The 12,259-nt window shown below is 43.0% G+C and overlaps 1 protein-coding gene and 1 pseudogene across 1 annotated transcript; both read right to left on the reverse strand.

The window, feature by feature from the left end:
• Positions 1–2,099: 2,099 nt before the first annotated feature.
• LOC106753064 lies at positions 2,100–8,810 on the reverse strand (annotated as a pseudogene).
• A 1,697-nt stretch (positions 8,811–10,507) lies between these two features.
• LOC106753066 lies at positions 10,508–11,593 on the reverse strand. The gene has a single exon (XM_014634851.1). It carries the CDS (start codon positions 11,591–11,593, stop codon positions 10,508–10,510), a length of 1,086 nt encoding a protein of 361 aa, XP_014490337.1.
• Between the last annotated feature and the right edge of the window lie 666 nt (positions 11,594–12,259).

Raw genomic sequence — 12,259 nt, forward strand, 5'->3', positions numbered from 1 at the left:
TACAAACCCTATGGATGAATGATATGAGGTGTACTAACCTCATGGAGGGTGTACAAACCCTATGGATGAATGATATGAGGTGTGCTAACCTCGTGGAGGGTGTACAAACCCTATGGATGAATGATATGATTGTTAGGTTCGACGAATGCCTTATAGCGGGGTGCTATCGTAGAAGAAACTCTTGGATTCAGATCTTTTTGAAGAAACATTGGTAAATACTGAGCAAAACATTAGAGAGATTTAGATATAAAGGTCGTGTTAACCTTTTTCACCACTTCATTTTCCCCTTAAGGATTTTTGAACAATTTTCTTTGCTTTCTATGAGATGATGTTATGTCATGATGGTGCATGAATGCATATGAGCCATTGGTTTCGTTCTTTTCTTTTGCTCTTGCCTTCTCTTTCTTACATTTTTTTCTTTTTTCTCCTTTTTTTTTTTGAAAATTCTATGCTTGGAATCCGTTGTCAATGTTGTCGTCAAACGCGATGTACATTCGAAACGCGTTCATTGAAAATAATGTCAAGAAGCAGTGGGTTCTTTGATGAAAGGAAGAGAGCATAACTAGGGGTTCAAATTCCCTCTAACGCTTTTTGCAATTCAAACTAGCTTGAACCCGAGAAGCTGCAGAAGATGAGTATGAAAGGTATATGGTTGGATGATTATCTGTGGGCAACATTAGCGTTTGAGTTTTTCTCACTTTGGGAGGTGTTGTTAGTATCTAAACATGCATGGCTCGCAAGGGCTGCCCCAATTGTTGCGCATAGTAAACTTGATTTGGAGAGGTGGAAAGGTTCGGGTAGGACGGATTGCCCTAATTTGGTGATTCTTGATTGACGGGGAGACTTCACACATTTTTTTTTATTTGTTCGATGTTTTTGTTTTCTTTCCCTCTTTTTTTTGGAGTGATTGTGTCATTCACCACATCATTTCGTTTCAGAGTTAAATTCGTGAGAAAGATTAGGACAAATAGTCTTCAGTCAGCGTGGACTTTTATTGGCTTGTACTGTGGCTAAAGGTCAAAGGGTTTTGAAATAAATGGATAATGAAGGCACAAATAAGTGTTTGGCAGTCAAATTGTTTCAACAAGAATCATTTGCAAGGTGTCGAGTCAATTATCCCTAGAGATTTGAAACTTTGGGCATCCTTTTATTTTCATTGTTTATTTTTTCTTCTTTTCTTCCCCTTTTGGGTTGCTTGCTTCGTTGTCTCTGTTGTGTACTTCTTTGAAACTTTATTTTTTTTCATTTCTTTTTCCTTTTTTTTTTCAGAAATTCTCTCCTTGATTTTGGATGCCCTTGATGTACCCTTTAGGTTGACGTCGATGTGCTAATGATTCTTGTCAAGGGTGATGAAAACAATTATAATTTATGGCTCAACAAGGGTGCAATTGGATAAACTTCTTTTGACGTTTGGGTAAAGAAAAATGGCCATACTTCACTCTGAATCATTGCTTGCCTTACTTTCTCGCAACTTTAACCCTAAAATAAAACTCTGTAGTGGTGACACATCGACCTCATTATTTTTCTTTCCCTTATTTTTTTTATTTATTTTTTATCTCCCCAATCAACATATCGTTAGGGATGTGTACCATGATGGACACTGCCCCAGAATTATATTCATGACAATCTTTTGTTTTAATGGGAAACGAAAAGGTTGAGGGTTCAAGTAGTATGAATACAGATGCTCTAGCAGGAAAAGAACGATGGTTACCCCCAAAACCTTGCATCAAGAGGAAACCCATCTTTGATATTTTTCAAAACTTATTTTGCTTTTGCTTTCTGAAAACACGATGCCCTTGACAACCTTATTGACAACGAATTCAACATATGTCTTTTCTTTTGCTTTTTCTCTTTTCTTTTTTTTTTGTTCACGACACCCACCATGTCCGAGCTAAGCCAACTTAATATTCCCGTGATGCTTTTATTGACATTCGTTCAATTATTTTCGTTTTCATTCTTCTTTATTTACCTAAACAGCTCAGCGCAACATGCAATAATTTCAGAAAGTATACGAACAAAAACTAAAATGAAAGTATGCGGTATTTATTGAGTGAAACAACACAGAGTATAACAAAACTTTAAACAATGTCAATATCCCTTAACAACATCCTCTATCACGGAATCATCAAGCATAAAACTTTTTGACCACATCAGAATTAACCGGTAACGGTAATTCTTCCCCATCCATCCTTGTGAGGATTAGTGCTCCACCAGAGAATGCTTTCTTCACCACAAATGGCCCTTCATAGTTTGGGGTCCACTTGCCTCTATGATCTTTTTGGATGGGCAAAATCTTCTTCAACACTAGTTCGCCTTCATGAAACTCTCTTGGGTGCACCCTTTTGTCAAATGCCTTTTTCATTCTCCTTTGATACAGTTGTCCATGACACACTGCTGTTAACCTTTTTTCTTCAATGAGGTTGAGTTGCTCAAATCGGGCTTGAACCCATTCAGCTTCCTCTAACTGAGTTTTTATTAAAACCCGTAAGGAGGGAATTTCCACCTCAAATGGAAGTACTGCTTCCATCCCAAACACTAGCGAGAATGGTGTGACCCCAGTTGATGTTCGTACTGATGTGCGGTATCCGTGCAAAGCGAAAGGAAGCATTTCGTGCCAATCCTTGTAGGTGACCACCATCTTCTGCACAATTTTCTTGATGTTCTTGTTAGCAGCCTCTACTACCCCATTCATCTTTGGACGATAAGGAGAGGAATTATGGTGGTGAATTTTGAATTCCTCACATAACTCCACCATCATCTGATTGTTCAGGTTGGTAGCGTTATCAATGATGATCTTGTTAGGTAGCCCATACCTACAGATCAACTCCTTCTTTATGAATCTAGTCACAACCTTTCTAGTCACGTTGGCATACGAAGCAGCCTCAACCCACTTGGTGAAATAGTCGATTGCGACTAGTATGAAGCGATGTCCATTTGACGCTTTTGGCTCTATAGCTCCGATGACATCTATTCCCCACATCGAAAATGGCCATGGTGCAGACAACACGTTCAGAGCAGTGGGTGGCACATTGATATTATCTGCATATATCTGACATTTCTCACACTTTCTCACGTGTATGCAGCAATCGTTTTCCATGGTCAACCAGAAGTAACCAGCTCTTAAGATCTTCCTAGCCATCGAATGTCCATTCATGTGCGTACCAAATGTACCTTCGTGCACTTCTTTCAATATCAACTCGGCTTCCTTTGCATCCACTCATCTGAGGAGAACCATGTCATGGTTTCTCTTGTATAAAACATCCCCACTTAAGATAAAATTGCCGGCCAACCTTCTTAGTGCTCTTTTATCGTTTTCAGACGCATCCTCAGGGTATTCTCGGGTTTTAAGATAACACTTGATATCAAAGTACCAAGGTTTACCGTCTAACTCCTCCTCGATGAAGTGGCAATATGCTGCCTCTGCATGGCTTTTCATTTTGATTCTTGGTAATTCTGCATCTTGATCAACCTCAAACATTGACGACAAGGTAGCCAGTGCGTCTGCTAATTGATTATCTTCTCGCGGTATATGGTTAAATGTGATGGAATCGAAATACTCCATTAATCCCCTGATGTAAGCTTGGTAGGGAATTAATTTTGTATCCCTAGTTTCCCATTCTCCTTTCAATTGATGGATGACCAAAGNTGAATCTCCATACACATCCAGAATTTTTGCCTTAGACTCAATTGCTGCTCGAATACCCATGGCACAGGCTTCATATTCAGCGATGTTATTCGTGCAGCTAAAACACAACCTTGCCGTCATTGGTATATACTGACGCTCTGGGGAGATAAGCACTGCCCCTATTCCATGCCCCATCACATTCGAGGCTCCGTCGAATAACACTGTCCATGCTTTTTCGTTTCGGTCTTCTTTGTTCTCTTCGAATAAAGCCATGATATCCTCATCGGGAAATTCGGGTTGCATTGGTTGATAATCACAAAGGGGTTGATGAGCCAGGTATTCTGCTGGTGCGCTACCCTTGACAGATTTCTGAGTGACATATACGATGTCATATTCTGACAATAGCATCTGCCATCGAGCTATCCTTCCAGTAAGAGTAGGCTTTTCAAAAATATACTTGATAGGATCCATCTTGGATATCAACCATGTAGAATGACTCAACATGTATTGCCTTAAACGATGAGCAGCCCATGCCAATGCGCAGCAAGTCCGCTCTAACGATGAATATCGTTCTTCGCAGTCTGTGAATTTCTTGCTCAAGTAATATATAGCGTGCTCTCTTTTGCCATCCTCATCATGCTGACCCAATACACAACCCATTGACTTGTCCAATACAGTCAAATACAAAATGAGTGGTCTTCCTAGTTTTGGTGGACGTAATACAGGAGGGTCCTGTAAGTATTGTTTGACTCTCTCAAAAGCGGCCTGACAATCCTCATTCCACACCACAGCCTGATTCTTTCGTAACAACTTGAACAGTGGTTCACAAGTAGCGGTTAATTGGAAGATGAATCTAGTAATATAATTCAATCTATCCAAAAACCCTCGAACTTCTTTTTCCGTTTTAGGCGCAGGCATTTCCATTATCGCTCGCACTTTGTCAGGATCCACCTCTATTCCCCTTTGGCTGACAATAAAGCCTAACAATTTCCCGGATTTCACTCCAAATGTACATTTGGCGGGATTCAGCCTGAGCTTATACTTTCTCAATCTCTCGAATAACTTTCTCAAGTTGAGGATGTGTTCTTCTTCTGATTCGGACTTCGCAATCATGTCGTCCACATAAACTTCAATCTCCTTGTGCATCATATCATGAAAAAGTGCCACCATCGCCCTTTGATATGTTGCCCCAGCATTCTTGAGTCCAAAAGACATCACCTTATAACAAAATGTGCCCCACAATGTAATAAAAGTCGTCTTTTCCATATCTTCTGGCGCCATCTTGATCTGGTTATACCCCGAGAAACCATCCATGAAGGAAAACAGTGAATACTTGGTTGTATTATCAACTAGGGTGTCAATGTGTGGTAATGGGAAATTATCCTTTGGGCTTGCGCGATTCAAATCTCGATAATCGACACACATCCGAACTTTACCATCCTTCTTAAGCACCGGTACAATGTTTGCTACCCATTCTGGGTATCTCGCCACAGCTTGAAACCCTGCATCGAATTGCTTCTGTACCTCCTCTTTGATCTTCAAAGACATTTCTGGTTTCATTCTTCTTAGCTTTTGCTTTACCGGTGGGCGTTCCGGCTTGAGTGGGAGCTTGTGCTGCACAATATCTGTATCGAGGCCTGGCATGTCATTGTAAGACCAAGCGAACACATCCCTGAACTCCCTCAATAAGACACGCAATTTTTCTTTCACTTCTGCTTTCATGGTTGTACCGATCTTCACCTCCTTTACCTCATCCTCATCCCCCAAATTGAGTACTTCAACATCTTCCTGGTGAGGTTTTATCTCTTTAGACTCTTGTTCCATTAGTCTTAACAGTTCAGGAGGGGGTTCCGGGTCATCATCACAATCATCTTCCGTATTATTGACAGGGCGCCCAAAATCAAGAATATCGACATAATTATTTTCAAAACACTCATTGTCATATCTACATTATTTAAGTTTGCGAAAAAGATATAAATAAACGAAACAACGATGAAGAATCCAAAATGATGATAAAACACAAACAAACACACTTTGATTATCGCGCTGAGCATAACAAACTAAAAGCGTCAACCCGTAAGTCATGAATCCTAAATCCCCGGGTAAAGCTATAGGATTAATTAAAGTTATTACATCTCATTCAAATTAAGCATCACGGGCAAATCCAGCATCTTCCAGTTGTCGAGTCGTGCATCCGGGGAGCAGGCCAACACGAAACTGGAGCCTTCCGATCTATCTTCATCTCCCACGGCCGCTATGTGGCTAGTGTTAACCCAACCAGCGCTGCGAAAGCTCTCTTTGAGGTCACAGATACAGATCCTTCCCACCTTGGGCTCCCGTCTTTCCACCCGAGCCAGACTGCGCTCTCTCCTTTCTTCGATCAGCCTTCTCCTATCCTCCTTGGTGGGCTTATATCCCAGGCCATACCTATTCTTGTTCTCGACGACCTCTAGAGGGAATGCTCGCCCCTGTCTATACTTGCCCAAACCTTTCCCATGCATATAACCTTCTTTCAGCATGACGTTGGCCATCATGATAGAAGCACGCGACAGATGCGGGTTGACCGCAAATGGCTCCACATAGGTATTTCCCACGATCTCCAGAGATTGGAAAGCTGTCTCGAGAGCTTCCTCAACTGCTTCAATATAACGGGTGGATGATGGTCCACTCACTAGGAAATCCTCCTCTCCTGCCACTATCACCAGCTTATCTCCCATAACATACTTCAGCTTTTGGTGTAGTGGAGAAGGCACAACCCCCGCAGAATGGATCCATGGGTGACCCAACAGACAACTATAGGTCGGGAGGATGTCCATGACTTGGAATGTCACTTGAAAGACACATGGACCGACTTGGACCGGCAGTTCTACCTCTCCCATCACTTCCCTTTTACTACCATCAAAGGCTCTCACAATCATAGAACTTGGCTTCATATGCATTCCATCACTAGGTAGGTTCTCCAAGGTTGCCTTTGGCATGACGTTCAAGGAGGATCCATTATCCACTAAGACACGTGCTATCACATGATCCAGGCATTTCACAGAGACATGAAGGGCTTTGTTATGACCTCTCCCTTCAACAGGTATCTCTTCATCAGTGAAGGTGAGGTAATTATTAGCAACGATGTTGCCAACAATACCCTCAAACTTATTCAGCGAAATCCCTTGCTCCACATGAGCTTCGCTAAGTATCTTCATCAACAACTTTCGGTGGGAGGCAGAGTGCATGAGTAATACTAGGAAGGAGATCCGGGCAGGCATGCGATTCAACTGTTCCACCACTTTGTACTCACTCTGTTGTATGAACTTTAGGAATTCACCAGCCTCTTCTTCAGATATTTCCTTCTTCTCCTCTTTGTCAGGGGTCTCTTCAGCCTCCACGTTCTTCCCCCTCAAGAACTCCTTTGCTTTTGCATCCGTTGTTGCTTCCCTATCATTGGTTCTTTCTCTCGCCAATTCTGGTGGTGTAAAGATTCGACCACTTCTGGTCATTCCACCAATGCCTGATATGTTTTCCACAGTCGGATTTGCATCTTCTCCCTCATCTAATGCAGTTGCCTCATATCTCCATGGGACGGCTTTCTCGTTCTTATAACGGAAAGGAGTTGGCACTCGGATGACAACAGACAAATTTCCTTCAGTTACCAGTGCAGGGGTGGTCCTAGTGAAATGGATCACCAAAGGTTCGGGCAGAGTCACATCAGATTCTCCACCAATTTGTGCAAATACTTCTTCCTCTCTGACCTTGCGGCACACTTGCATCAGATTTCTATCAAGTAAGTCCTGCAGAATATTCTCGAATTCCATACATTCCTCAATAGAGTGCCCGGCCTCCGGATGGAGTGCGCACGCTATACCCAGATCATAATCGCCCTTCACTAGGCCCTTCTTCAACAAAGCTTCAAAGATAAATCTCCTAGAACTTCTGATTTCACCTACCTCTCTTTTCAGATCTTGGTTTTCAACCTCGATGGCATTCGTGGAGGAACTCCCGTGCCCGGACAATGGATTAGTATCGACGCTGGGCTGGTCCTCTTGAAACTTTAACCAACCCGAGTCTATCAGAGCCTGAACTTTGTATTTGAGAGCCATGCATCCTTCGGTCGAGTGACCAACACCTCCCGCATGATAACTACACCTGGCATTTGCGTCATAACCCCTAGGGTATGGCGGCTGTACAGGCTTTATCGGGCAAATGGCGACCAGACCCTTTTTGACTAGGTTAGGTAACAATTCAGTGTAGGTCATAGGGATTGGGGTGAACCTAACAAATTGATTTCCCCTCGGGTTGTTGTTGTGACCCACATTCAGATTTGGGCCCATGTTTGCGGCCGGTCTCGAAGCTTCGGTTGGGATACGTTGCGGTGGATAATATGCTTGTTGTTGTTGAGGCCTAGCTTGGTGAGCAAACGAGGCGTTAGCAGCATAAGGAGGTGGGTTTAAGTATGGTCGATAATTAGGATTGGGAGCTCGTCCTCTCCACATAGGCATTACCGACGCTGCATGTACCTCCCCCTCTTTCTTCTTCCCCTGATTGAAGCTGGGCTTTTTGTAGTTTGTAGCTGCAGGTGGGCCATATGCTATCTTCCTGTTTTTCAATCCAATTTCTTTCCTCTCACCAATGATGGTGGTGTCAGCAAAATTGACAGATACATTCCCAACCATATGCTCATAAAATGGCGGTTGGAGTGTGTGTACGAACATCGACACCATCTCTTTATCAAACAACGGCGGCTCAACTTGCGCAGCCAACTCTCTCCATCGTTGGGCGTACTCTTTGAAGGTTTCATTGTCTTTTTTTGTCATATTCTGCAGCTGCAGACGATCCGGAGCAACATGAGTATTGTATACATATTGTTTCACGAAGGCATCAGCTAGATTCGCCCAACAACGAATTCGAGATGGCTCCAGGTGGGTGTACCAGTTCAATGCTACCCCAGCCAAACTTTCTTGAAAAACGTGGATGAGTAGCGGCTCATCATGAGCATACGCAACCATCTTTCTGTAGTACATGGTCACATAGCTTTTAGGGCAAGTGTTACCCATATACTTTTCAAACTCCGGCGCCTTGAACTTAGGCGGGATTTTCAAGCCCGGAACCAAACTCAATCTGGCCGCATCTCCAAACCCGTAACTTTCGACCCCCTCGACAGCTCTCATTCTTGCCTCCAGACTCTCCAACCTACCCGTAGTTCCAACGAGGCTACTAAATCCCCCAACCACCGTGGCGTGGGGTGCAGCTTCGGCTGAAGAATCCTCCTTAGCAACCACATGCAGTACTGGGGTCACCCGAATTCCATCAGTTGTGTTGGTCTCGTTCATTCCCGTGCCCACCATGGGAGCCGACACTAAGACAGGTCCCTGAGTGCCGATTGGTGGTATATTAACAGCCGCGGGAAACGAGAATGAAGCGTGCTCAGCTTCTGAGTACTCTCCTATAGGAGGAGTGTAACCCGGAGGTAAACCATACAGTGGGAAAGGAACTGATTGGCTCGCAGCATTGAACATTGGGGGATAAGGGTAAGCATTCCCTTCAACATGTGCAGATGAAGACTCTCCAATAGTCTTCATGGATTCAAGCGCCGCTAAGATGTGGCCGATCTAGTCCTTCAACTGGCCAACATCCGCTTTGAGAGATTCTTGTGACTCCTCCCAGCTTGCCATGGCTCTTGAATTTGCCCGGGTCCGGTAGGGATGTCGTGGGAATCTGGTCATCATTTTTTCTCACTCGTACTGTTTTATTATTTTAATTAATTAGATGAAAAATGAAACATGTTAAAGAAAACATGATGCATGCTAGTGATAGGGGGAAATCACAGAATCACAATGACATAACTGATGGAAATTAGCACAAGCGGATGCTAAACAAACATCCCACCTCTTTCATTTAAAGGAAAACAAGTTCATTACATTTCTTAAAGGAAACCAATCATAAAGATTTCTAAATACATCAATTCCTAGCCCGAGTGATGAGGGATTTCATCTCGTCTATCAACCATTTACAATGATTAATAAAAAGCTCTATTTCTACTGGTGGGCTATAAAAGTGGGTACTCGCTTCAGCTTCTGACACCATTTTGGGGATGTCTTCAATTGCCCCATTTACCAAAGCAGCCAACTGAGAGAAGCTTTCCTTCCAATGCTTTACGACCGTTTCTTGCTCTGCGATGTGCTCTTTCATTCGCTTTATCAAGGCCTGATGCCTTTCTTCAAATTCCATCGACCTCCATCGCTCCTCCTACTCCTCGATGTAATCCTCCATTTGCTTTAACATGGCTCGATACTCCTCTTTAGCCTCTGCCAGCTTCCAACGCTCCTGATTCAACTCTGCTTCAAATGATGTAGTCATTTCCTTCATTTGATGCCCCGATTCTTGTACTTGGACTTGCACTTCCCTTAGTCTTTTTAGGGCTTCCCTTTTATCCCTCTTGGCTTCTTCATAGAGCTGTTTCCACTGTCTGCCTTCTTCTAAAGCCACATTCTTCTCATTCACCCTCATGGATAACTCCTTACTTGTGGCCGCAAGATCCTGTTTTACTCGAAATTTATAATCTCTCTTGGCCTTCTGGATTTTGACAATGTTTTCATAAGCCTGTGACTTTTCTTCGTTATCATTCCTCATATCCACAAAATCATTCCGAGCCTTCTGTAATTCATTTTCCAACCTAGCATTCCTCACCCTCAATTTCTCCATCTCAGCCTTCAGTTGTTTCACCTCTTCACTTTCTGGGGCTTGGGATGGTCCTTCACTCATCGATTGATCATTGATGGGCTTGAAAGGCAACTTGACTTCTCTTACCCTCTCCAGAATCCAGGTATGATAACTAACCCTGCTATCCATCACTCCACTCCTCAGGTCCTTCTTTTCTCGCACCACATTTTCCTAGACGTTTCTGACTCTCCTCAACATTTCAGTACAATGTCCGTCCTCATAGTAGATGAAGAAGGTTGTGAGATAATCTGGTGAAGGCGCCCCCTTCATGGGATATCCGAACTGTCTTTGGACCAAAACAGGGTTGTAGTTAATACAATACCTAGCGCCTATGAGAGGTACGTTAGGAAAGTCGCCACAATTTTGGATAGATGGTTTCATCTCTAGCCAAGGAAGACACCATTTTACCTTCCCTTCATTCAAACCAGCCAAGAATTGGGCCCACTCATTGCCCCCTTTGCCTTTAAGCCCCTGGTGCGACAGATCCTCCGATGGACACCTGACATCAACTGGCCCTTTAAACATGTGTGCGGTCATCCATGCATACAATGCCGGCAAGCAACACAGAATTTTCTTCCCCTTTCTCTCATGGCAAAAACTCATGGTCCCATACACATCTGCGAGGACTGCTGTTACAGGGTTTTCTGATCTCGTCTTTTTTGCCACGAAGACATCAATAGCGGTGTAATCCACAAAGTCTTCTATTCTGGGGAACAAAACGATGTCGTACACGGTGAGAACTAACACATCCATAAAAGCCTCCCACTCTTCCTTATCGGCCAGATGATGTAAATATTGTTCAAGATATCCTTGTGTTAGCCCACGCACTTGATTCCTTGTTACCATCTTGTCTTCTAAATCTTTTGGGTGCAACTTCATAATGGCAACAATGTTAGGAATAGAGGCATGATGCTCCAAGTGCTGATATGGTGAGGTACCCTTTAGTGGCAAGCCCAGGATATGCTCAAATTCTTCTACAGTTGGCGCCAACTGGAAGTCCTGGAAGGTGAAACACCTTAGCGGAGAGTCATAGTACCGGACTAGGGCTGTGATAGCAGGCAGTTGTACTTCCATTTCTAATAGGCTCAAAAGATTTCCATACTTCATCTTGAAAGTTTCCCTCTTTATGGTCTTAAGTTTCTTGCCTAAATTTACCAGTCCTGTTAGATTTCCCCTATGAATCTTTAGGCAAGGTTTCTTTCTTAAAATGGCAGAACCGGTCTGTTGAGTAGCACCAGGTCTTGCATCAACTTCCATTTTGTATATGATCAATCAAATACCTGTGATTTCCCCTAAAACCAGCATGTTACCAAATGATGTATGAACAAAATGCATGACAATATGACGAAGTGAAAATAACATCACTAACACAAATGCATGTATAGTATGACGATACAATGACATTATTATTATTTTTCTTAAAAACAAACAACGTGGGGGTTATAGGAATACGCATGTCTCCCTTTGTGCCCTAATATAGGTTTAATGTTTCAGATTGGAGGTCAAGTATATGCATTCTCACCAGGATGGTTCCCTGAGCCTAAAGATCAAAGGTCACTAGAGCTATGGCCCCCAACATAGCACCTCAACAACAGTCGAGTAATCAACTAGGTGTGAAAATACAAATGAAGAGAACAAACTCTAGTTGGGGTTCTCACGATAGCCAAACAGGAAGAATATCCCAAGTGGCACCGCTACACAACCCCTCTATTTCTAAGCTACACTCAGACTCGGGTATAGGGCCCCACTCATGATATGCATAAAGTGTGTGTGTGAAGGGACTACGCCATGCATACCCAAACCCTCACCCGCAAAACAACCAGAAAAATTCCCAAGCAGATATAAACATGTTTTCTACCCTAGGGTTCAATATCCAACAATTCACATGCGGTTATTTCAAAAATCAAACAATAGATAAAGAAA

Source organism: Vigna radiata, unplaced genomic scaffold (genome assembly GCF_000741045.1).
Source record: "Vigna radiata var. radiata cultivar VC1973A unplaced genomic scaffold, Vradiata_ver6 scaffold_91, whole genome shotgun sequence".
NCBI classification, from domain to species: Eukaryota; Viridiplantae; Streptophyta; class Magnoliopsida; order Fabales; family Fabaceae; genus Vigna; species Vigna radiata.

What these genes read in the sequence shown, in the direction of transcription:
- LOC106753066 (XM_014634851.1), bottom strand. Translation starts at nt 11,593, where the DNA reads ATGGAAGTTGATGCAAGACCTGGTGCTACTCAACAGACCGGTTCTGCC.